Below are 24135 nucleotides of genomic sequence, written 5' to 3' on the forward strand. Positions count from 1 at the left end.
CTTGTGGTCGGTGGATCCACGAGGCTGTAGCACCTGCCACCAGCGCCCGGCGCGTTCTGTAGCGGAATCACCTCAGGTGACGGAATCCACGCCTCTGGGCTCCGCCCCTTCGTAGTCGCGCCCAATCACAGATCTGACCCTCCCAGGAGGGTCCTTCCCCCGGCCCACAGCCAGTCACAGGCCCTGTCCTTCCAAAACATTGCCCTATCAGAGGCCAAGCTCTCTAGGAATTCCCTACCTTTTTAATGCCCCGCCCCTATGACGGACCCAATCGCAGGGCTCTCCCCCTCCGAAACCCCGCTCCCGGACCGGCTTGTCTCAGGTTTGCGCCACTCTAGGCTGAAGCGGCGGATGACGCAACCGGGCCGCGCCGCGAGAAGGTCACACGGTTCTCCAACATGGCGGCGGCGGCGGCGCTGCGGGGTGGCTGGTGCCGCTGTCCACGGGTGAGCGGCGGTGCGGTGCTGGCACGGCGGGCTTAGGGGTCTTCTGGGCCTTCGGCCACCAAGGCTTTCTTCTCAGGCCCTTGGCCCTCGCGACCCTTGCTTGGGCTCCGTAGAAAGCTTGGGATTGGATCGTTGGGTCAGCAGAGGCCAGGACAGGGGGCACAGAGCGTGGCCTGAGGGCGGGGACAGAGCTTACCGGGCAGGGGGCGGCGATGCGCGGAGCCTGGGAGGGAGCTGATCACCCTTCGCCCTCTGATCAGACTCCACGTGTACAGGAGAGTGAATGGTAGCCAGGGCAGCGGCGTCCCGTGGAAAAAAGTAGAGGGGAAGGCAAAAAAAACCGTGAACTTCACAGCTCTCGGTTAAATGCCGGGTCCGCTACCGAGAGCATTTCTTGTCTCGTTTCTTCTAACGTTCACTGGGGACGTGCGAGAGGTGGTTCACGCCCTGGCAGGCTCTTAGGTCCACAGGGCAGTGGGAGTCAAGACGTGTAAGGCGCACTCAGAAAGTAGTACTTCATATTGCTCGTGCTCTTCGTTTTTTCTTCTTTTTGTTTATTTATTTATTTATTTATTTGAGACGGAGTTTCGCTCTTGTCGCCCAGTCTGGAGTGCAATGGCGCGATCTCGGCTCACTGCAACTTCTGCCTCCCGGGTTCAAGCGATTCTCCTGCCTCAGCCTCAGGTGGATCACCTGAGGTCAGGAGTTCGAGATCAAGTGGCCAGCATGGTGAAATCCCGTCTCTACTAAAACCCCATCTCTACTAAAAATACAAAAAAAATTAACTGGGCATGGTGTCTCGCTCCTGTAATCCTAGCTACTCGGGAGGCTGAGGCAGGAGAATCGCTTGAACCCGGGAGGCGGAGGTTTCAGTGAGCCAAGATCATCCCACTTTACTCCAGCCTGGGTGACAGAGGGAGACTCCGTCTCAAAAAAAAAAAAAAAGTTATCCTCAAGTAAATGCAGGAGATGGTAGGCACCTGTGTAAGTTTGGGATGTTCCATGGGGTTTTCAGAGGTAGGAGGCAGAGAACAGAGAGAAAAACGGCCCAGGAAATGTGGAAATGGTGGAGAAGTTGTACCTGGTCTTTTGACATCAACACGCCAGGTTCAGGTGCCGAGTTGAACAGGACCTTCTCAGAGCTTTTTTTTTTCCCCCAGTTTTTTGTGGAGGCAGGGTCTTGCTATGTTGCCCAGGCTGGTCTCAAACTCCTGAGCTCAAATGATCCTCCCGCCTCAGCCTCCCAAAGTATCGGGATTATAGGCATGAGCCACCAGCTCAGTGCCTGCACAGAACTTAAAGTTCATCATTTGGTAGGAGAATAAACTGCCTTTTACTTTTATTTGATTTTTTTTTTTTTCCTGAAACAGAGTCTTGCTCTGTCGCCCAGGCTGGAGTGCAGTGGCACAATCTCAGCTCACTGCACCCTCTGCCTCCCGGGTTTAAGCAATACTTCTGCCTCAGCCTCCCAAGTAGCTGAGACTACAGGTGTGTGCCACCACGCCCGGATAATTTTTGTATTTTTGGTACAGACGGGATTTCACCATGTTGGCCAGGCTGATCTCGAACTCCTGACTGGGTGATCCACCCGCCTCAGCCTCTGAACGTGTTGGGGTTACAGGCGTGAGCCACCACACCTGGCCAGCAGGTGCCTTTTACATGAGGTCAGCCAAGTCTTTGTCCAGAGTGACTCCCCTAAATTACTCTGTTTATAGCCCAACCCTTGAGGGGGACATTGTAGGTTTATTCCAGAGTTGTCCCTGGGGACATTATCAATGTTTGTGTCTGAAAATCCAGTTCTCTCATCTTTGGAGGCTGGCAGAAATGGGATGGGCTCGCAAGAGAAGACTGCTTGCCACTAGCATAGAAGCTTAGAGTGCCTACTTTCAGACTAAGAAATTAAATTGTACTGGTACATTTAGCCTTCTTCCCCGCCATGGGTTGGCATTTCCTGGGACCTATTTTCCCCTAGTTTCAGGGGCACGAGGATAGATGTAGGCCCTGGAGGTACACACAGAGCATTTTCTCTTTCCACCAGCTTCTACTTGCTTCTCAGACTTTGGGAAGATTCCAGAGTGCCCGACACGCATCAGGCATAAGATAAAAATTGGCCAATGAGGCCAGGTGCGGTGGCTCATGCCTGTAATCCCAGCACTTTGGAAGACTGGGGGAGGGGTGGATCACTTGGTCAGGAGTTCGAGACCAGCCTGGCCAACATGGCAAAAACCCTTCTCTCCTAAAAATACAAATATTAGCCAGGTGTGATGGTGCATACCTATAATTCCAGCTATTCAGGAGACTGAGGCAGGAGAATCGCTCGAACCCAGGAGGTAGAGGTTGCAGTGAGCCGAGATCGTATCACTGTACTCCAGCCTGGGCAACAGACTGAGACTCTGTCTCAAAAAAAAAAAAAAAAAAAAAAAAAATTGGCCAGTGAGTCGCAGGCGACCCCTGCTGTTTTGTGTGTGGTCTGCTTACTTCTTGGTCAGCCTCTTGTTAAGAGTGGATGTTTCTTGTCTCTTCCCCCAATTAGAGATGCCTCAGCAGTGGAATCCAATTCCTTTCCAGCCACAACCTACTGCACGGGTCAACCTATCAGATGCGCCGGCCGGGCGGAGAGCTGCCACTGGTGAGTGACTCAGGATGCTCAGGCCAGCAGACACAGGGGAGGCCTGAAAATTCCGATCCCATTGGCAGGAGGGAGGTTGTGGGGGCTGTGGAGGTGGCTCACACCATCTCAGTGGTGGGCCTTCTGTGTCTGGGGCCTTCTGAATGACAGATCCCAGCGTGCCTGGCCTTCTCGGTTGCAGAAACATTTGACCTGCCTCTTGCTTGTTGTCGTTAGGGGATAAGGTGCTGTCAGAATAGCCCGTTGTGTTGGCTCTAATGCTTGGAGGAGACCCTTGTATTGAACTGAATTCTGCTTCCCTGTGACCTCTGCCAGTGGGTGCCTCACCAAGCATGGCTATTTCCTTTCCTGGAAGATAGCCCTTTGATCATTGGTAGAGTCACTTCATCACACCCAGAACTCAGTTTACCCTGGTCACTCCTCTTCAACTGTGCTTCTGTTGGTGTCTCAGCATCATGAGGACAGAAGCCCAAAACCTGACTCCCTTCCCCAGATCGGTACATTTGGGCAGTGCGCACATTCTCTGTCTCTCTCTCTGCGTGCCCAGAGCCTCAGCTCAGCTGCCTCCTCGCAGGCAGCTACCTCCCTCTCCAGTCCTGTCCTGGGGCCATCGTGGGTGTGGGACAGGACCTGTGACTCTTTCCCTTACTTGTCCAGTCCCCTGCCACACACACACTCCCATGGTTTGTAGCCCAAGAGTCTCTGGTAGGGCTGCCATAAGGTTGTGTGATCCTGGATGGTCTTACTTAGAACTTGGGCTTCCCCTGGAGAAAGGCTAGCCAGGGTGGCATCTGAATGGGACTGCAGCCTGCTGACAGGAGGCCTGGCCACCTGTCCTGGGGAGCAGCACTGGGCTTTTTTTTTTTTTTTTTTTAAAGATAGGGTCTCACTCTGTGGCCCAGCCTGGGGTGCAGTGGCTCTATCACGGCTCACTGCAGCCTTGAACTCCTAGGCTTAAGTGATCCTCCCACCTCAGCCTCCTGAGTAGCTGGAACCACAGCTGTGTGACTCCACACCTGAGCACCAGGCTGGATGATGCTTTCTCTTGTAGCTTGACAGGAGCCAGGGAGGGGATCCCACTTGGAGCTGCTATACCCAACACAGCTGTGGAAAAGTTGACCACAGGTGGCCACTTCCCCCTGATTTGATTATCGTATGATCATTCATTAAACTGTTTCTCTGTTTTGTTTTGTTTTGTTTTGTTTTGTTTTGTTTTGTTTTTTGAAACAGAGTCTCACTCTGTCGCCCAGGCTGGAGTACAATGGCAAGATCTCAGTTCACTGCAACCTCCACCCCCAGGTTCAAGCAATTCTCCTGCCTCTGCCTCCTCAGTAGCTGGGACTACAGGCACTCACCACCACACCTGGCTAATTTTTATATTTTTAGTAGAGACAAGGTTTCACCATGTTGGCCAGGCTTGTCTTGGACTCTTGGCCTCAAGTGATCTGCCCACCTGGGCCTCCCAAAGTGCTGGGATTACTAGCGTGAAACACTGCGCCCAGCCTGCCTTTCTTTTCTTTTTTTTTTTTTTTTTGAGATGGAGTCTCATTCCGTCGCCCAGGCTGGAGTACAGTGGCGTGATCTCGGCTCACTGCAACCTCCGCCTCGCATGTTCAAGCGATTCTCCTGCCTCAGCCTCCCGAGTAGCTGGGATTACAGGCACCCACCACCACACCCGGCTAATCTTTGTATTTTTAGTAGAGACGAGGTTTCCCTATGTTGGTCAGGCTGGTTTGGAACTCCTGACCTCAAGTGATTCGCCCACCTTGGCCCCCCAAAGTGCTGAGATTACAGGCGTGAGTCACCGCACCCAGCCTTGATTTGCTTTTACAAGGCTTTATCTTTTTGAGCAGTTTTAAGTTTACAGAAAAATCGAACAGAATGTCCAAAGAGTTGCCATGCCCCTCCTCTCCCATCCAGCACACAGTTTTCTATTCTTCACCTCCTGCATTAGTGTGGCACATCTGTTACAATTAACTGGATGTTGATACATTATTATTAACAAACGCATAGTTGACTTTCTGGTTCCCTCTGGGTGGTGTAGGTTCTCTGTGTCGCCATGGTTACAGTATCATAATAGTAGTTTCACTGCCCTAAAATTTTTCTGTGTTCCCCCCACTCATCTCACCCTCTCCCTGCCAGCCCCTGGCAACCACTGATCTTTTACTGTCTCCAGAGTTTTACCTTTTCCAGAATGTTCTATAGTTGGAATCAGACAGTATGTAGCCTTTTCAGATGAGCTTCTTTCACTTACTGTGATATACATTTAAGGTTCTTCTATGTCTTTTCACAGCTTGAGAGCATATTTCTTGGTTTTTTAAAAAAAATTATTATTATTATTATTATTATTTATTTTTGAGATGGAATCTCGCTCTATCCCCCAGGCTGGAGTGCAGTAGCACGATCTTGGCTCACTGCAGGTTCCACCTCCTGGGTTCACGCCATTCTCCTGCCTCAGCCTCCCAAGTAGCTGGGACTACAGGTGCCCGCCACCACACCCGGCTAATTTTTTGTATTTTTAGTAGAGATGGGGTTTCACCGTCTTAGCCAGGATGGTCTCGATCTTCTGACCTCGTGATCCCCCCACCTCGGCCTCCCAAAGTGCTGGGATTACAGGCATGAGCCACCGCACCCAGTCTTTTATTTTATTTTATTTTATTTTATTTGAGATGGAGTCTCGCTCTGTCACCCAGACTGGAGTGTAGTGGCATAATCTTGGCTCACTGCAGCCTCTTCCTCCCAGGTTCAAGCAATTCTCGTGCCTCAGCCTTCTGAGTAGCTGGGACTAAAGGCACACACCACCATGCCCGGCTAACTTTTGCATTTTTAGTAGAGACGAGGTTTTACCATTTTGCCCAGGCTGGTCTCAAACTCCTTACCTCAGGTAATCTGCCCACCTCAGCCTCCCAAAGTACTGGGATTACAGGCGTGAACCATCGCGCCCAGACTGTTTTTTAAATAGGGTGCTATGTTGCCTAGGTTGATCTTAAACTCATGGCTTCAAGCAATCCTCCCTCCTCAGCCTCCTAAAGTGCTAGTATCACAGGTGTGAGTCACTGCACCTGGCTGAGAGCTCATTTTTTTTCAGCACTGAATAATATTCTATTGTCTGGATACACCACCCTTTTATCACCTGCTGTTTCTTGGTCTTTTATTATTGTTATAAAAGAGATAGCTAATCATCATTAAATGTATATCAACAGAAAAGAGAACATCTAGAAAAATCCCTCAGAGTCCCTCTGTGGGGCAGTTCATTGTATGTTCTTCTAGTATGTTCTTTAAATTTTTTTTCTTGTATATTCTTTCTAGTCCAAATCATATTCTTCTGGAAACAGAAAAGGCTTTCTGTCCGGCTTGCTAGATAATGTCAAACAAGAATTAGCCAAAAACAAAGAAATGAAAGAAAGTATAAAAAAATTCCGTGACGAGGCCAGAAGGCTAGAAGAATCAGACGTGCTCCAGGAGGCCAGAAGGAAATACGTGAGTTTCTTCGCTGCTTTTTCTTCCCCCCACCTAGGCTGGAGTGTAGTGGCGCGATCTTGGCTCAGTGCAACCTCCGCCTCCCAGGTTCAAGTGATTTCCCTGCTTCAGCTTCCTAAATAGCTGGGCTTACAGGCATGCGCCACCACACCCAGCTAATTTTTGTATTTTTAGTAGAGACGGGGTTCCACCATGTTGGCCAGGCTGGTCTCGAACTCCTGACGTCAAGTGATCCGCCCTCCTAAGCCTTCCAAAGTGCTGGGATGACAGGTGTGAGCCACCGCATTAGGTCCCTTTGCTTCTTACCTTTCTTGATTGACATGTTTGTTTCCAGGGCCAGGGTTTCTCCAGGCCAGGGACAGCCAGAGGAGCTCAGAGCTGGACGGCTGGGGACAGGGTGGCTTGTGAGGAAGTGAGGTCACTGCTCTGATGCACTAGTGAGAGGGAGCCAGGGGACAGGAGCGGGTCTCCAGACCTCTGGGTTCTGCCATGCGACCGTGCAGCATTCTGTACAGCTTGAAGCATGGTCCCCAGACCAGCAGCAGTGGCTGCTCCTGGGAGGGGATGAGCAGTGCAGAGGCTCACACCCTCCTAAACTGCCAGGCCAGCACCCACATCTTCACAGGCCCCCAGGCACTTCATGCACACCAGCTTTGGGCTACAGCACTCCTGAGAGCTCCCAGCTGTAGCCCTCTGAGTGGAGCCGGGTGGAAACTGGGTGATGGCGCTGGTATTTTATTTTATTTTATTTTGTTTTGTTTTGTTTTGTTTTGTTTTGTTTTATGAGATGGAGTCTTGCTGTGTCACCCAGGCTGGAGTGCAGTGGCGCCATCTTGGCTCACTTCAACCTCTGGCTCCTGGGTTCAGATGATTCTCCTGCCTCAGCCTCCCAGGTAGCTGGGATTACAGGCGCCCGCCGCCACACCGAGCTGATTTGTTGTTGTTGTTGTTTTTAGAGACAGTCTTACTCTGTTGCCCAGGCTGGAGTGTAGTGGTGTGATTTGGCTCACCACAACCTCTGCCTCCTAGGCTCAAGCAATTCTCCTGCCTCAGCCTCCTGCGTAGCTAGGATTACAGGCATGGACCACTACCACCCAGCTAATTTTTGTATTTTTAGTAAAGATAGGGTTTCACCATGTTGGCCAGGCTGGCCTTGAACTCCTGACCTCAAATGATCCACCTGCCTTGGCCTCCCAAAGTGTTGAGACTACAGGCGTGAGCCACCGCGCCCAGCCTTGTATTTCTTTTTGTAGAGATGAGGTTTCACCGTGTTGGCCAGGCTGGTCTCAAACTCCTGGCCTCAAGTGATCTGCCCGTCTCAGGTTCCCAAAGTGCTGGGATTACAGGTGTGAGCCACTGCTCCCAGCCTGTGATTATTAATTGTGACTTCTCTTCTTGAGCAGCTGCCAAGCCGTGGCTTCTGGGAATGGCTCTGCGTTCCTTTACTTGTAAGGGCCCTGCGAGGCGGGTACCGTGTCCCATCTTAGCAATGAGCGCTGAGCCTCAGAGATGCGCCTGCCACAGGTCCCGTGGAATTTGGTTTGGTTTGGTTTAGTTTGTGGGTTTTTTTGTTTGTTTTTGTTTTTCTCTTTTGAGATAGAGTCCCGCTCTGTCACCCAGGCTGGAGTGCAGTGGTTCAGTCTCGGTTCACTGCAACCTCCGCCTCCCTGGGTTCAAGCGATTCTCCTGCCTCAGCCTCCTGAGTAGCTGGGATTAGAGGCGTGTGCCACCACGCCCGGCTAATTTTTGTGTTTTTAGTAGACATGGGGTTTCATCACATTGGCCAGGCTGGTGTTGAACTCCTGACCTCAGGTGATTCATCCACCTTGGCCTCCCAGAGTGCTGGGATTACAGGCTTGAGCCACTGCGCCCGGCCTAGTTTGGTTTTTTGAGACAGGGTCTTGCTCTGTCACCCTGGCTGGAGTGCAGTGGTGTGATCACAGCTTACTGCAGTCTTGACCTTCCCATGTTCAGGTGATTCTCCCACCTCAGCCTCCTGAGTAGCTGTGACTAAAGGCATGGGACACCACGCCTGGCTAATTTTTTTATGTTTCTAGAGACAGGGTCTCTCCATGTTGTCTGTGCTGGTCTCGAACTCTGGGGCTCAAGTGATCCTCCCATCTCAGCTTCCCAAAGAGCTGGGACTACAGCTCACATGCCCAGCCCTTCTTTATCATGAATGCAGGGGTCATCTGAAGACAGAGCAGGCTGAGTTTGGAGTGGGATGGATGCGGCGGGAGACATAAGACCAAGCTGTGGTGGCTGGAGGCTGGATGAGGGGCACAGTGATGACAGGCAAGGCCACCTCCTACCACTGAGTGAAAGGCGAAGGCTGGGCCTCCTCTTCTCAGGTGGTAGCTGCCAAGCAGGGGCCCGAGTCTGCCAGCCTCTGGGCACAGAGCTCACCGTTGCAGAGACCCTCAATCCAAGCCATATGGACCGCCAGGGGCCCTGGAGGCAGCGCGTGCTGGCAGGTGCGGGGACGGAGGGGCTGCTCAGAAAATGCCTCTTGGACCTTTGGCTATGAGAGAAATGTCACTGCCATGTCAGAACACACAGACTTAAAGACACAACGCTTGGCCGGGCACAGTGGCTGACGGCTGTAATCTTAGCACTTTGGGAGGCCGAGGCAGGTGGATCACTTGAGGTTAGAAATTTGAGACCAGCCTGGCCAACGTAGTAAAACCCTGTCTACTGAAAATACAAAAATTAGCCAGGCATGGTGGCGGGCCCTGTAATCCCAGCTACTTGGGAAGGTAAGGCAGGAAAATCACTTGAACCTGGGTGGAGGAGGTTGCAGTGAGCTGAGATCATGCCACTGCACTCCAGTCTGGGCAACGGAGAGAGATGTTGTCTCAAAAAAAAAAAAAAAAAAAAGGACACAATGCTCTTTACCTAGAAAACCATCGAGTCAGAAACCATGCGGACGAGCGAGGTGCTACGGAAGAAGCTTGGGGAGCTGACGGGCACCGTGAAGGAGGTAACAGTGCCATGCCTTCCTGGAGCTGCTGGGGCCATCGAAGTCCCCCGGCTGCTGGAGGAAGAGTCGGATCCTGGGTAGGGGTGACTTGGCAGCAGTGGGTGGCATGGGGCGTGCTGCCACCCTCGTGAAGGTTTCTGGAGTTCTGGGCACACGCAGGGTGAGGTCAGACTGGCAACCTTGCATGACAGTTGACCCAGTAAGTCGACAGCAGTAAGTGCTACTAGCCAGGACTCGAGGAGAACATGAAAATGTTTTTCCTGCCTAAAAATAGGAGGGGAGGGGCCACTTCCACCCCCTCCCGAGGGTAGAGGCAGGAGCGAGGATTCCTGGAGTGCTGCGTCTGTTGCCTGTTCTGTCCAACTTTGTCCAGCATGGGGCGCCCTGCCCGCCCTTCTTTCCCTGGGATCCCCTCCTTGGGAATCCTTGCTGCCAGGCAGTTCCCGGGTCTCCAGAGGACTCCTCCCCATTTTGGAGAGGAGCCAGTTGACCCAGCGTCTCACTCAGAGTCCGGGGGCCAGCACCCCGGAAGCCATGGCGGTGTTCTCATGGCTCTGGGCACAGGAGCACAGAAGGCCTCTGCCAGCCTCAGGGAGCCAGATCTGCCCTTCTTTCTGGCAGGAATTAATTCCTTCTGCCCACCCCCTGCCCCCAGGGCCGGTGCCAATGCCACCTCTCTGTGTCTGTCTCAGTAGAGCCTTCATGAAGTCAGTAAAAGTGATCTGGGCCGGAAAATCAAGGAGGGTGTGGAAGAAGCAGCCAAGACGGCCAAGCAGTCAGCCGAGTCAGTATCCAAAGGTGGGGAGAAGCTGGGCAGGACGGCGGCCTTCAGAGCCCTCTCCCAGGTGAGCCCAGGCGTGGGCCAGGTCGTGCAGCCTGGGGCGGCTGAACCCCGGACACCCACCCCAGCCCCGCTGTGCGTCCCTCGCAGGGGGTGGAGTCGGTGAAGAAGGAAATTGACGACAGCGTCCTGGGGCAGACCGGGCCCTACCGGAGGCCCCAGCGACTCCGGAAGAGAACGGAGTTTGCGGGAGAGAAGTTCAAGGAGGAGAAAGTGTTTGAGCCAAATGAGTAGGTGCCAGCCTGTGGCCCTCGCTGCCCCCATTTTGGGCAGCTTTCACTGCTGTCTATTTCGGGCGCCCACCCATGGTTCCTTCCTGAGTCCGTTTCTTGAGTTTGCCCTTTGCCCAAGGTTCCCGGCTCCCTCGAATTTGAGGGTGAGAGGTGAGGGCGGGGTCCTCAGAGCACCTAGGTTTGAGGTCTCAGCTGCCCGCTCTCCTCTGCTGCCCCTCCCTGCAGCCACAGGAGGGCACAGGGTGGCCCGGGCGCCGCCGCTCAGCCCAGCGCCCACTCTCTTCCCCAGGGAGGCACTGGGGGTCGTGCTACACAAGGACTCCAAGTGGTACCAGCAGTGGAAGGACTTCAAGGAGAACAACGTGGTGTTTAACCGTGAGTGCGGGTGTCTCTGAGGGCAGGTGACCGTGTCCCGGGCAGTCGGCGCACCGCAGGGTGATCCTGCATTGGGCACAAGACAGAGCCCCATTTTGCAGAGGAGGAGGCCAGGGTCAGAGTGGGCCGGTCACTTCTTTGCGGTCACCTGATGGTGCGGTGTAGATTCTGCCGCCAGAAGCCAGGCACTCCCTCATAAGCACAGTCAGGGCCCCGAAGTGAGCTGCAGGCCCCTGTCCCTTGTCCTGCGCGGACTGCTAGAGGCCTGTGTTTCCTTTGTAGTGAAAGCAACAGCCAGCGGGGTGGTGGCCCATAACTTACACAGCCCCGCTAGGGCCGCAGCTGAGGCGCCTCTGCGCCTGGCCAGGTAGGTGGGCAGGCAGCGGTCCCCAAGCACAGATGAGGATGCAGGCCCACAGCCGTCCCCTCCCTGACCCCACCCGTGTCAGGGTGGATCCCGCAAGGGCCACAGAGAGCCCCTGGAAGCTGTGAGGGAGGGGCGTGTTTCTGGAAGGGGCCCCTTCTCCAGCACCTGCCCTGTCATTCACAGGGTTCTTCGAGATGAAGATGAAGTATGATGAAAGCGACAACGCGTTCATCCGGGCATCCCGGGCCCTTACGGACAAGGTCACCGACTTGCTGGGTGAGTGAGTCATCCCCGGACCCCGCAGGCTGGTGGTGGGGCGGGGTCCCCGGCCCTCCCCAAACTCCCGGCTCCGCTCTCTGCAGGGGGCCTGTTCTCCAAGACAGAGATGTCGGAGGTGCTCACAGAGATCCTCCGGGTGGACCCGGCCTTTGACAAGGACCGGTTTCTGAAGCAGTGCGAGAACGACATCATCCCCAATGTCCTGGAGGTGGGTGCCGCGCCCCCAGGAACCCTCCCAGGCGGCAGGTCCTGGCTCCACCACCTCCCCTGCCCCAGCCGGCACCCTGGGTGCTGCCAGGGAACTCTGCTGCCGAGGCTGTTTTCTGAGGAGGCTGGTTGCACACGGGCTCCTGCCTGGCTGCAGCTGCCCCACGAGCTATGCCCGAAGCCCTTCCTGGGCCTTCCTGGCACCTCCAGTGCCTCCAGGTGCCATTTCCCTCACTCCTCCTGCCTGAGGCTGTTGTTCCCTTGAGGTTGCTGGGAGCAGCTGCTGGAGTCTAGAGTTTATTTTGGGTGCCTGGAGCCCCTCGTCCCTTGGGAGAAGTGGGCGTCTGTCCTCAGACATCAGAGCTGGCCCCAGGCCACCTCTGACCCAGACCTGCAGCCAAGGGGGTTCCCTCACGGTGCCGTCCCTGGCAACCAGACCCTCGTTGGACTTATAGATGAGGATATCTTGCTCAGGGTCATGCTGCAGCCCGCCCCCTACAAGCCTCTCCCTGAGGTCGGCGGCCTCTTGTCTTCCCTGCTGCCTCTGCCTCTCTGCAGCCCCCAGGATGCAGGAGCTTCGGCCCAGTCGGGCCAGGCCTCTGGAAGGCCCTTCATGGGACTCTCCATCGTTGGCCCCGCTGGCCGCCACCCAGCGTCCTCTTCCTCCTCCAGTTTCCCGTCTCCTTCCCGCCACTTCAGGCAGGGCTGGGAGGCGGTGCAGATGGGCGCCATGCCCCAGAACAGCAGCCTGAGCACCGCAGCGCCTTCCGGGCTGGGTGGTGGGAGCCGAGTGTTCTGGCCACCCGCCCCCTGCTGCTCACAGTTTTCACCACCAGCGTCCGGCTCCTTCCCGCTCTTCTCCCCGCTTCAGGCGCCTCCCTCCCCCGCATCGGATCCGGCCCAGGCTCTGGGATCCTGTGGAAGCAGCTCCCAGCCCAGTCACGCCCCCTGCAGCCCCCCCACCTCTCGCTGCCGCCAGCCGTTAGGAGGCAGCCGGTCCCGTGGTGGGCCTTGCAGTCCGAAACGTGGGCCCGCAGGGGACAGAGGACATGGGCTCACTGCGGGACCAGAGTGTGGGTCCTCATCTCCCTGGCTCGGATTCCTGACCAGGCTGAAAGCTGGGTCCCCCGCCACCCCAGCCAGACCCCCGGTTCCACGGGGTCCCCCCCGGGGTGCCTCCTGGGTGGTCATCCGCAGGCTGCCCTCCGCCTGTGCCCAGGCCAGAGCCAGGCACTCACACCAGTAGGGATGGGCCTGGGGAGGGACACCCAGTGCCACAGCTCCACCTGTGCCCCACAGGTGGCAGCTGGGGGTGTCCAAGGAAACCCCCCGCACCACTGGAGAATGTTCCTAGGACCTCGCCTGCCGCCTGAAAAGCCCACTCTCGTTCTGGTGCTTATTTTCCCCTTCCTTTTTAGGCCATGATTTCTGGAGAGCTTGACATTCTCAAAGACTGGTGCTATGAAGCTGTGAGTACTTCCTTTTTTTTTTTAAGGCCTAAAAAATCACCATGGAGAAGTTCCATTTCGGTGGCTCCGTTAGGGTAGCTCCCGACAGGCAGGACCTGGGCTCCTGGTGGCGGGGATCCTCACGTCTCACCCTCCAAAAGCCTGACACCGCCCGCCCCGACCTTCCATTCCTCAGCGTGTTATACATCTGGGCTCTCAGGCTGGACACCGGGTCACCCACCAGTCCTTTGCTCCCAGACTGTAAACTCGGTTAGGGAGGATCCTTCTCTGGGCTGGTGTCTAAGAGATGGCTGGCTGGGGTTGTCCCCTGGGCCTGTGAGAGATCACAAAGCCGCCAGTTTTACTGGGCCCTTTTTTTTTTTCCTCCAATCTTACAATAATGTTGGTTAGGTCTGGGCGCTGTGGCCCGTGCCTTCAATCCCAGCAGCCCAAGGCATTTGAGCCCAGGCATTCAAGACTAGCCTGGGAAACAGCAAGATCCCGTCTCTACAAAAAAATTTTACATGAGCCAAGTGGCCGGGTGTAGCGACTCTCGCCTGTAATCCCAGCACTTTGGGAGGCTGAGGCAGGCACATCACTTGAGGTCAGGAGTTCGAGACCAGCCTGGGCAACATGGTGAAACCCCATCTCTACTAAAATAAAAAATTAGCCAGGCATGCTGGTGCACGTCTGTAATCCCAGCTACTGGGGAGGCTGAGGCAGTAGAATTGCTTAAATCCAGGAGGCGGAGGTTGCAGTGAGCCAAGGTCGTGCCACTGTACTTCAGCCTGGGCAACAGAGCAAGATTCTGTCTCCAAAAAAGAAAAAAATGAGCCAAGCGTGGTGGCAGGCACCTGTTGTCCCATCTATTAGAGAGGCTGAGGTGGGAGAATCACTTGAGCCCAGGAGGTCAAGGCTGCAGTGAGTCATCGCACCACAGCACTCCAGCCTGGGCGACAGAGCAAGACACTGTCACTAAGGAAATAATAGGCCGGGCGTGTTGGCTCACGCCTGTAGTCCCAGCACTTTGGGAGGCTGAGGTGGGCATATCGCCTGAGGTCAGGAGTTCGAGACCAGTCTGGCCCACATGGTGAAACCCCATGTCTACTAAAAATACAAAAATTAGCCAGGCCTGGTGGTGGACACCTGTAGTCCCAGCTACTCAGGAGGCTGAGGCAGGAGAACTGCTTGAACCCAGGAGGCAGAGGTTGCAGTGAGCCAAGATTGCGCCACTGCACTTCAGCCTGGGTGACAGAGCGAGACTGTCTGGAAAAAAAGGGAAATAATACTTTTAGTGAAAGAGAGTCCCAGGAGAGGCGATTGCAGCCGTGAAGCAAAATGAGGTCTTCGGGGGCCTGACTGCCCTGTTTCTGGTGGCTGCAGTGGCCCGGGCTGCATGCTGGGGCAGGGGGTCAGGGAGAGTGTGGGTCTCCCACATGACTGTGGGGGCTGGGAGCCAAGTGGGGTTTGAAGGCGTCACCCACCCCACTTCCCAGGCCAGAGCAGAGTCCTGTGCTCACCTCCCAGGAGTCGTGAGAATGAAGTGTGATCACAGAAACCAGGGCAGTGCTGGCCTCGGGCCAGAGGGAACCCGCAGAGGTAACCCTGGTAACCAAACAGCCCCTGGAAGGGTGGGGGGAGCTTTCATCGGTGACCCGGGGCCACCACCTGTGGGGGCGCAGGTGAGGTTATGGCACTGGGTGCCCCTCCCCAGGCCCTGGGGAGCCTCCAGGACATGCCAAGTTTCTCGGACGCATTAGCTGTCCTCACGACATGATCCTGAAACAGATCCAAACAAAACATTGATGGTCTTCCCACACAGGGAAGGAGCTGTGTGTCCTGTTGAGGCCCCAATTGCTTCTCGGAGTCAAAGCTTGGGGTTCGGGGGCCACCAGCAGCACCACGTACCTGGGGTCCGGTCCAGCTGTCTGCCCCATCCCTGGCAGCCTCCCTATCCCTGCCCCAGTCCATCCCCGTGGGGCTCCCAGCTCCCGTCTCCTCAGGCCACCTCATCTCACCCTATTCGCTCCCCGACCTATGTGTTTCTTTCCCCCGGCTTCTTCGTATTAAGTGATCCAGAATCTTTCCTGGCTAATTCTATTCTGCACCCAGCTCATAAACAACTTGGAAAAAGCAGAGGAGAAGATGTCAGATTTTCTTTTTAAATACTCCCCTGCATGGTGACTAATCCAGCAGGCATTTATGAGTTTCGATGTAGATTTTTTTTTTTTTTTTTTGGTGTTTTTTGTTTTTGTTTGTGTTTTTTTTTGGTTTTTTGTTTTGTTTTTACCTTGGGACCATTGCGCCACAGCTGGCTCGCTTTACCGGGGAGCTGCTGGTGCCCTGGAAACAGCTGAAGCTCCAGCCACATCCACAGAAGTGTTTTTAAAATGTCACCTTTAAGAAGCCGAACAAGTAGGATTGGCTCTGGGTTTTTTTTTTTCCTCCCCTCCGCGGATCAGTCATTTCCATAAAAAGTAGATGCTATCGGAACATCTCATGGTTTCATGCCAAGCCCAGAGAAACCTCCAGTGAAAACGTGTCTTGGGGGCTGTTCCTGTGCCTGGCACAGGTGCAAGGGGGTTGAGGGTGACACTGGGGGCTGGTCAGTGACAGAGGCAGCCTCGGGCTGAGGACAGATCCTAGAAGAGGCGTTTGATCTCAGGCCAAGATTCAGAGTGTGGTGAATATGGAAGTATTAAAGATCAGCCAAGGGGCCGCCAGCTTAGCTCTGGGAGTGGATTTGGGATTTTGTTCCAAGAGAATCACCCACTTTGCTGATTAATCCTGTTTTCATTGGGTCATCTGGATAGAGTGTGGTTCCCAGGAGAGGGAAATGTGTGATCTGGGCCAGTAAGTGGGTGGCCCCTGCCTTCCCACTTGGACTTGGGTTCTTGGCCTCTGCCATTGCTGGCTGGCGGCAGGGCGCCAGGGCATGTGGGCAGCGGCTCTGTGTGGCGTGGCGCCTGTCCTGGCAGCATCACGCAGACGTGTCGGCCTCTCATTGCAGACTTACAGCCAGCTGGCCTACCCCATCCAGCAGGCCAAGGCGCTGGGTCTCCAGTTCCATTCTCGCATCCTAGACATTGACAACATTGACGTAAGCACCTCTCGCAGTAGGGGCCCGGGCCACCATCGGGGGTGGGAACTATGGCCCAGACAGGGCCCAGGAGGTGGCCTTGCCAGGGGCTGGGGGCCATGTGCTGATCCGAGAGGTCTTGGGCTTGTCCCAGGGGAGGGTCTCAAGGGAGGCCTGGGCCTGGTCTGAGAGGCAGGGCCCACGGGGAGGGCCTGGTGCTGGAGCCTTCTCCCAGCAGTGCCGTCCTCTGAGGCCCACCCCTCTCGGCCCCTCTGCAGCTGGCCATGGGCAAGATGATGGAGCCGGGGCCAGTGCTCATCATCACCTTCCAGGCGCAGCTGGTGATGGTGGTCCGGAACCCTAAAGGCGAGGTGGTGGAGGGCGACCCGGTGAGTGCGGAGCGGGATGGGGCGGGCAGACGGCACCGCCTGTCCCCAAGATCTGTGTGTGGCCATCCAGCAGGGACCCCAGCTCCGAGCCCCGAAGCCCTGGGACTGGGTGGGGATGCGGAGAAACCCCTGGGCCAGAGTTTGGGGTTGAGGGAGGTTGGAGACCAGCAGACCTTTTTTTTTTTTTTTTTTTTTTTTTTTTTTACCGAGGCCTGAGTGGTTCCTGAGTCTAGGCAATTGTGCTGGCCTCTGCTCCCAGCCCCCCGGGGGAGGTTGCCGGTGGCTCCTGCCCCACAGAGCCTGACCCCTCCCAGAGCCGCCTGGGTTGTCTCACCCCTCACAATGGCACCCTTCCCACCCCACCCTGCAGGACAAGGTGCTGCGGATGCTGTACGTGTGGGCGCTCTGCCGAGACCAGGACGAGCTCAACCCCTACGCGGCCTGGCGGCTCCTGGACATCTCAGCCTCCAGCACCGAGCAGATCCTCTGAGTGCGGTGCCACAGCTAGGGAGCCCCGAGCTGGGTCATCAGGCACAGAGGCACCACGACACCCCCTGCAGCAACTCCAGACCTCTGGGAACAAGACTGCGGGCTCTGCCCCCAGCTCTGCCAGAAGAGCTGCAAGACCAGCTGGCTGGGGGGGGACAACGGGCTGCTGCGGGTGCCTGGCAGCTGGAGACACTCCCCCCAGGGCCGGCCCCTGCCCTGTTGCTCTGCCCTGCAGGGGTCCGGGTGCCTGGTCACCTGGGGTGCACACAGGCCACACAGTGCCAAGAGGCCCCAGGGCCCAGGGACTCCCTCCACAGCAAGGTGGGACCCGGGACCCACTGCTCAGTGGCCCGCTGGCCACGTCAGCCAAGCCACTTTAGGTCCATTTTTTATTTTAACAGTGCTCTTCCATTCTGTGCATAAGCCCGAGATTTGGAAAGAATAAAACACCGAATTGCAGAAGAGCAGCTCCGGAGTCTGAAGTGTCTTCTCTGGCGCGGGAGTGGCCGGGGCGAGGGTGGGGGTGGGAGCGGGCGGCTGCTCTGGGAGGCGGTCAAGGTCGAGCGAGGAACTGCAGCCGCAGTGGGTGGACGCCTTGCCCAGGGCTGGACCCTGGGTTGGAAGACAAGGCCTGTGACAGACAAAACTAGGGGGACTTACTCATCCCAGTGACCTGCCTGAGCTCCCTGGGGATTGAGGTCCCCAGGGCCAGGGGAGCTTGAGTGCCCATATGAGTGTTTTAGGGACACTGAGGTCCCCCCACAAATGGAGTCTGGAGTGGGGTCTATCACAGAGGAGAATGCAGGCACAGGGCAGGCTGAGGGGGCCGAGGTGCCAGTGAAGGTGGGAGTGGCAGCTGCCCACGCCCTGGCGAGGTCTTGGGTGCTCGCGGGTCCCCGGGGCTGGAGCTCCGTCCTCCCGCAGGCCCGGGCGGGGTCGCGGGCTCGCGCGCCGCTCCCTGCGCAGCCTCCGCCCCCCGCAGCCCCGCCCCCCGCGGCGGCCCCGCCCCCGTCGCCATGGGAACAGCCGCGGCGGCCCGGCTCGCGCGCTGCTCGCCTGCCTCGGTCTCCGCCGCTCCAGGGGCGGGTGGGGTGGGCTGAGTCGGAGCCCGGGCCGCCGCCGCCGCTGCCGGAGAGAGGCCGAACGCGGAGCCGGCGCCGGGGTCCCGGAGAGAGCGCGGCCGCCGGGCGGTCGGTCCCCGTCCGGGTCGAAGGCAGGGTGAGGGGCGCGCCGGGGCGGGGGCGGTGGGGGAGGGGGTCCCGGGCCGCCGAGAACAAAGGGAGCGGGGGTCAGGGGCCGCGGGAACCGTCCCCACGCCGCGCACCCGGGCCACAGCCGGTCGTTCGCACCTGTTGTGTGCGGCCCGGGCCGGGCCGGCTCCCTTTCCCGGCTCTCCGCGCCCCCACCTGCGCGCACGGCCAGAGTTGGGTCCCCGCGTGCTGGTGGCGGCGATCCGGCGGGCCAGGCATGGGCGTAGCCCGGGGACCGAGGCGCGGGCGGGGGATGGGGTCGGGCACGGTAAGGGGGGCGGCGGCGGCGGCGGGAGGGGGCGAAGCGGAGGAGGCGCGGGAGGGAGGGCGCAGCCTCATCCCAGGCGCCCCGGGCGGGTCCCCCCTCCTCCGCAGGGCGCGCGGCGATGTGAGCCATGAGCGCGACGTGGACGCTGTCGCCGGAGCCCCTGCCGCCGTCGACGGGGCCCCCGGTGGGCGCGGGCCTGGATGCGGAGCAGCGCACAGTGTTCGCCTTCGTGCTCTGCCTGCTCGTGGTGCTGGTTCTGTTGATGGTGCGCTGCGTGCGCATCCTGCTCGACCCCTACAGCCGCATGCCCGCCTCGTCCTGGACCGACCACAAGGAGGCGCTCGAGCGCGGGCAGTTCGACTACGCGTTGGTGTGAGGGGCGCGGCGCCCCCCAGCCGGCCCTGCACTGGGTCTCCGAGGGTCGGCCCTGCGGGGGGCGCCGCGGGGCCAGGACTGCGTTCAGGATCCCGCCTCGGAGCCCCCTGCCCCGGGTAGAGGGGGAGGGAGTTGGGAGAAGCCCAGCCGTTCCCCCTCGAGACCCCTCCCATGTCCCCTCCTGGCCTGGCCGGAACCCCACCTCGTGCCTTTATCCGCCCTGTCCCTTCCTCTCTGCGCATCTCACCTGCCCGGCTGGCCCCCGCCCCCCGCCCCCCGCCCCCCGACTCTGAATCCCAGGAGGGAGGAGGACCCCCGCACCGCCCCCTCCCCAGCGTATAAGTGGCTCTGCTATTGTGCTTTCCTGGAAGTGGGGACCCCCTTGTCCCTCCTCCCTCCCCTGTTGTCTGGCCGTCGTCAACCCCACCTTGACTGAGTGTTGAGCCCGTCCTTGGGCTCTGGCCCTGCGGGGCAGGCTTTCCCGGGCCCACGGGGCAGACGCTGCATACCAATTTGCCCTGCACCGCCTGTCCCGGAGACGGAGCCCGAAGGCCTGCCATGGCGGCTGTGTCGAGGATGCGTGGCTCCTGCTGTGGCGGGAGAGTGTGGGCAGGATCATTACTGCCCCCAACCCGGGCCCCTGGACAGGTCAGCGCGCCCTGCCCCGGTGCCCACCGCTGCCCCCCCATCCGCCCTCCTGCCACTTCCCGCCGACTCCCCTGCCGTGCCTCCCGCAGCCCTCCCATGCCATTCTACTCCCTGCCTCTGAGCCGAACATGATAATAAAAGCTATTATTGAGCGCTTACTGCATGCCAAGCAGCGTGCTGAGTTGGCACCTCCTGTTTATAGCCTATCTCCTCTTCGGGATGGTGAGAATGAGCCAGGCCCCGTTAGCTTCCCAATTCTACAGGCCAGGAGACCGAGGGCCGGCAGCTCCAGTGACTTCTTTGCCCCATGGTCACATGGCTAGAGTCTGGTAGGGCTGGAAGTGGAACCTAGGTCTGGCTTCTGCATGTTTTTAAAGCTTCCCAGGACTGCAAAGACACCAAGATCACAAGCCCTTTCACCGGCTTTGCCGGGCTGATGTGTAACCATCTCGATATCCCCAGCTCCCTCCCTCCCCTCCACACACAATTCTGTTGACCTGGGGAGGCGCTGGGGGTGGTGAGAGAGAGACAGCCCTGCAGGGAGCTGGAACACCCTCCACCAGCCCTGTAGGGAGGCTCCGACGACTGTACCTGCAGCCTAAGCCTCCTCCCCCTGCCCAGCACCGTTGGCAGCGTTTGTGAGTCTGGCGTGGTAGAACAGTGACCACGGACGGAGTGGGCTGGCTGTGCTCCAAGGCCCTCCCAGGAGATGTGCACCCCCGGGGAGCCGTGTGCAGTATGTGTGGGGAGGAATGAGCGTTTCTATAAAAGGAAGACTGGGTGAACGCAGACTCCGAGAACAGAATTTTACCCACTTGGATTACTAGCTGGGCGTAGGGCGCGGTGCCGTGGGAGGACATCTGCTTCCCTCCCTCGGACCCGACCCTCCGTCCACACCCACAGGGCAGGTGAGGCTGATGGAGGGAGCCCCAAGCGGGGACCCAGCACCCCCAGGGATTTGAGGTCAGCCCTGACTCCAGCGCCCCTCCCTCCCAGCGTTCTAGGAATCCTTGAGATCCCAAGGATACCCCAGGGGACACATTCCACTCCCACTAGCCTCCTGCCACTTGGGACAGCCCACCCCTATCTTCCTCTAGCCCTCCAGCCTGGGGCTTGACTCCTTCTGCCGGGCCACCCCCACTCTGCTGCCTTCTCCCCTCCACCTGTGCCATGTGACTGTGCCCTACTCTGAAACCCATCCCTGACACCTGTCCCCAAGGTACCCTGCCGGCTCTCCCCTTCCCATCCACACTTGTCAGCTCTACAGTAACCAAGGGGCTCCTCACCCCAGGCCTCATCAGACCAGACAGCTGGCAGCTCTGCTCCCTGGCACACCCCCAGCCCTGTGACCCCAAGCTCTGACACTTCAGGGCCCCCACTTCTACCTTTAAGTCACAGGCGAAAGAGAAAGAGAATAATGAGGACTTTATTCATGGTCACAGAATACCCTCGGGAAGGGGAAGGAGCTGGCAGCAGGTAGTAGTATCCACGACTGGTCAGTTGAAGAAAGTGAAGATGCTGGTCCCGAGGTACAGGAAGGGGAAACGTGTGAGAGCGTTTCCGGTGTGCAGTGCCAGCTGTGGCCCCCAGGAGACAACAAGGCGCAGTGGGGCTTGGGGACTGGGGGAGGCCAGCCCTGTCCGCCTGTCCCGGAGGTCGGGAGGCTTGTGAGTGGAGTCCCGTAACCCCCACCGAACCCCTGTACAACGGGGGTTCCATTTCTGAAACCCCCAAAGTGTGGGGCGTCTCAGAGGCCCCACAGCTGAGCGTCATCTCAGGGACATTCCCACACGACGGGATCCTCAGAAAGAGCCAGTGCCAGCCGAGCAGAACCGAGGGCCAGGGCAGGGGGCCTGGTGTGCCTCCTGCCCGCCATGCCCCTCACCTGGCAGGGGTGGCTGCCCGACCCAGAAGCTCCAGGGGCACCAGGAACGGGTTCAGGGGACAGATCCCAGCTGCTTGCCAGGACGATTTCAATTCGCTGGGCTCGGCCTTCTTGGTGGCTGGGGGGGTCTCCTCTGGTGCCTTGGAGCCAGCCCCTTCCCCCTCAGCAGCAGGCCCCAGGCTCCCTCCAGCGGGGCTGGGCTGGGGGGCTGTCAGACGTAAGTATGTCTCCGTCATATGCTCAACCAAGGCTGTGCAGGGCAGGAGGGGCAGCTCCTCTGGAAGTGACATGAGCAGGTCGAGGACCACAGCCGACTCTAGTGACGGATGGAGGGGAGGGGTAAGGAGACACCCTTACCTGCCGCCAGGGACCCCGATCCCTCTGCCTCTGTGCCCTCCCTCATCCTTCTCACCAGCTGCTGAGAGCTCAGGGCTGCGGCCACTTCGGGAGAGAGAGGACAAGTATTTGTAGATCTTCTCAAAGTCCACAGCGAAGTCTTGTTCAGTGGAGGGACCAGCGGAGGACGCAGGTTTCTCAGGGGCAGGGGCAGAAGTCTCGGGGGTGGAGCTAGGTGCCTTGGGGGCGGAGCTAGGTATCTCAGGGGCAGAGTCTTCCTGCCCTGCAGGGGCGCTCAGGAGCAGCGGCTTTCCACGGGCCTGCGTGGGCTTGGGGGGCTTGGAGTGCAGGAGGGTGACCGGTTCCGTGGCCGCGATGGTGAGCACCTGGCAGGCAGAACAATCAGGGAGTAAGGGAAGCTAGAAAGTCCTCTCACCGTCTACACATTCCCCCATCCTCTCGGCCACCCTAAGATGCTGCTCAGACAGGAGATGGCCTCAGAGCCAGGGACACTGAGGCTCGAGGTGTCCAGTGACTGATGGAGGCCACAGAGCTGGCAACAGGAAGGGCCCAGGACCCAGGTTCACATATTTGGCCCAGTGACCCTGTCCTCTGGGACGCCCCGACCTGCCTTGGGGCATGGCCGTACCTGCGAGAAAGCCACTGCCAGGGCTTCCTCCAGTGGCCCTGTTATCTTCTCAGCCAGATCCGTCCAGACCTGAGTGAAGCCAGAGGTAAAAGGTCAGCCCAGGGATCAGCCTGCAAGGGCCCCCCAAGCCCTGCCCCTCCTGGGGATCCCCTAATCAGGTTATCCTCCACAACTCCCACCTACCCACCAGGGACCTGCCCTGGACAGCCTCGCCTTGTTCATCTGCCTCACCTCTATGGGGGCTGGGGGCTGTGCCTCCCGGCGCCTTGGTCCCTGAAGGCCACCCGGATGCACCTTTTGAATGGCCTCCCGGGCTACGCGGCCCTTGAGCTGCTGGAGGAAGACCCGGATCTAGAAAGGAAAGAGGAGGAGGCCGAATGAGGCTTCTATGAGCTCAGGGCTGCAGCAGAGAAGCCAAAGCCCGCTCCCTTGCCTGCTCTGGGCCCCGCTACTGCGCCTTAGTCTCCTGCTAGCCCGGTGTTAGGAGTCCCAGTGACCGCCAAGGCCCCTACCCCATCCAGAGTCTGACCAGCTACCTAAAGAAGGTGTAAGGCCCAGGCCAGTTCCGGCTCCTTCACGCAGCCCAGGGCCCAACCCTATGCTGGCTACTACCCCGTTCAACTCCCTTCTTCGTCCCCTCTTCCCCATTCCCTGACTCTCACTTCAAGCTCGTATCCTGTCCAACAGCATGCGTTGCTTTTCAAGACTGGCCTCGGCTGCATCTTACTCCCAGTTCATTCCGCCCCTTTCGCCCTCGCCCCACCCACGCATTACTCCGAAGCTCGCCCCGCCTTTAAAGCTTGCACTCGGCCCACCCACGCCCCGCCCACGCCTTACTCCCAAAATGGCCCCGCCCTTAAGTCTTGCTCTTATCCCGCCCAAGCCCCGCCCCCAGACTCGCCCTGCCCCTCAAACGACTCACCCACTCTCCAACCCTCAGCGGCACGCACGCCCCGCCCCCAGCATCGCCCCGCCCCTCCGCTTCACTTATGCCCCGCCCACGTCTTGCTCCCAAGTTCGCCCCGCCCCTAGGCCTTGTTCTCTTCCCGCCCACGCCCCGCCCCTCACCCAGCCCAGGCTCACCCACTAACGCCCCGCCCCTTAGCCCCAGCCCCACGCCACAGCTCCGCTTGCTTACATTCCTGGCCCCGCCCCGCCGGCTCCTGCCGCAGCCCCGCCCACTCTACGCCCTACCCTAGCCCCGTCTCCAGCCTGGTTTTGGTCCCGAGAACCGCATCTCACCTCAGCCTCGCTCCGGCCTTGCAGCTCCCGGGCCAGCTCGGCGGCGTCCGGCTCCGGCTGGCCCTGTCGCGCCTGCAGGAGTCTCACTAGCTGCCGCTTCTCGCGAGCGCTCCAGGTCGCGGGACCGGTCACCTCGCCCAGATAGCGCGCCGGGGCCGCTCGCCGCCTGGGAGGTGGCTTCATGCCGGTCAGAAAGACGCAGGCGCTGTAAGGCAGGTCTCCGGCGGGCGGAGCTACGGG

At 58.5% G+C, this 24135-nt stretch overlaps 3 protein-coding genes across 4 annotated transcripts; 2 read left to right on the top strand and 1 right to left on the bottom strand.

The window, feature by feature from the left end:
• The first annotated feature begins 318 nt into the window (after positions 1 to 318).
• Positions 319 to 17709, top strand: TIMM44 (translocase of inner mitochondrial membrane 44). Its single transcript, XM_007995107.3, has 13 exons — positions 319 to 446; positions 2980 to 3075; positions 6385 to 6555; positions 9455 to 9535; positions 10231 to 10380; positions 10467 to 10606; positions 10899 to 10984; positions 11535 to 11627; positions 11714 to 11838; positions 13256 to 13306; positions 16296 to 16385; positions 16643 to 16753; positions 17124 to 17709. Exons 1-13 carry the CDS (start codon positions 399 to 401, stop codon positions 17241 to 17243), a joined length of 1362 nt encoding a protein of 453 aa, XP_007993298.2. The 5' UTR covers positions 319 to 398; the 3' UTR covers positions 17244 to 17709.
• Positions 17710 to 18276: 567 nt separating this feature from the next.
• Positions 18277 to 19946, top strand: CTXN1 (cortexin 1). 2 transcript variants are annotated; one of them, XM_007995110.3, is made up of 2 exons: positions 18277 to 18455; positions 18868 to 19946. In XM_007995110.3, the coding sequence occupies exon 2, from the start codon at positions 18888 to 18890 to the stop codon at positions 19134 to 19136; it is 249 nt and encodes an 82-aa protein (XP_007993301.1). In that variant the 5' UTR covers positions 18277 to 18455; positions 18868 to 18887; the 3' UTR covers positions 19137 to 19946. The 2 variants fall into 2 exon arrangements, with proteins under 2 accessions (XP_007993301.1, XP_007993300.1); XM_007995109.3 differs by having other exon boundaries at positions 18280 to 18460.
• Positions 19947 to 21189: 1243 nt separating this feature from the next.
• Positions 21190 to 24078, bottom strand: SNAPC2 (small nuclear RNA activating complex polypeptide 2). The gene is made up of 5 exons (XM_007995105.3): positions 23896 to 24078; positions 22885 to 23004; positions 22654 to 22722; positions 22081 to 22390; positions 21190 to 21984 (listed from the first exon to the last, which is right to left on the bottom strand). The coding sequence occupies exons 1-5, from the start codon at positions 24076 to 24078 to the stop codon at positions 21665 to 21667; spliced, it is 1002 nt and encodes a 333-aa protein (XP_007993296.1). The 3' UTR covers positions 21190 to 21664.
• Positions 24079 to 24135: the final 57 nt, after the last annotated feature.

The sequence above is a fragment of the Chlorocebus sabaeus genome, chromosome 6, assembly GCF_047675955.1.
Source record: "Chlorocebus sabaeus isolate Y175 chromosome 6, mChlSab1.0.hap1, whole genome shotgun sequence".
NCBI classification, from domain to species: domain Eukaryota; kingdom Metazoa; phylum Chordata; class Mammalia; order Primates; family Cercopithecidae; genus Chlorocebus; species Chlorocebus sabaeus.

Excerpts from the sequence above, each read along its gene's own strand:
- SNAPC2 (XM_007995105.3), bottom strand. The coding sequence starts at position 24,078 with ATGAAGCCACCTCCCAGGCGGCGAGCGGCCCCGGCGCGCTATCTGGGC. Across the intron at positions 22,723-22,884 it reads AGCCCCCAGCCCCCATAGAG|GTCTGGACGGATCTGGCTGA; the intron begins GTGAGGCAGATG and ends GGCTTCACTCAG. Across the intron at positions 22,391-22,653 it reads TGGCAGTGGCTTTCTCGCAG|GTGCTCACCATCGCGGCCAC; the intron begins GTACGGCCATGC and ends TCTGCCTGCCAG.
- CTXN1 (XM_007995110.3), top strand. The coding sequence starts at position 18,888 with ATGAGCGCGACGTGGACGCTGTCGCCGGAGCCCCTGCCGCCGTCGACG.
- TIMM44 (XM_007995107.3), top strand. The coding sequence starts at position 399 with ATGGCGGCGGCGGCGGCGCTGCGGGGTGGCTGGTGCCGCTGTCCACGG. Across the intron at positions 3,076-6,384 it reads CGGGCGGAGAGCTGCCACTG|TCCAAATCATATTCTTCTGG; the intron begins GTGAGTGACTCA and ends TATTCTTTCTAG. Across the intron at positions 10,985-11,534 it reads GAACAACGTGGTGTTTAACC|GGTTCTTCGAGATGAAGATG; the intron begins GTGAGTGCGGGT and ends TGTCATTCACAG.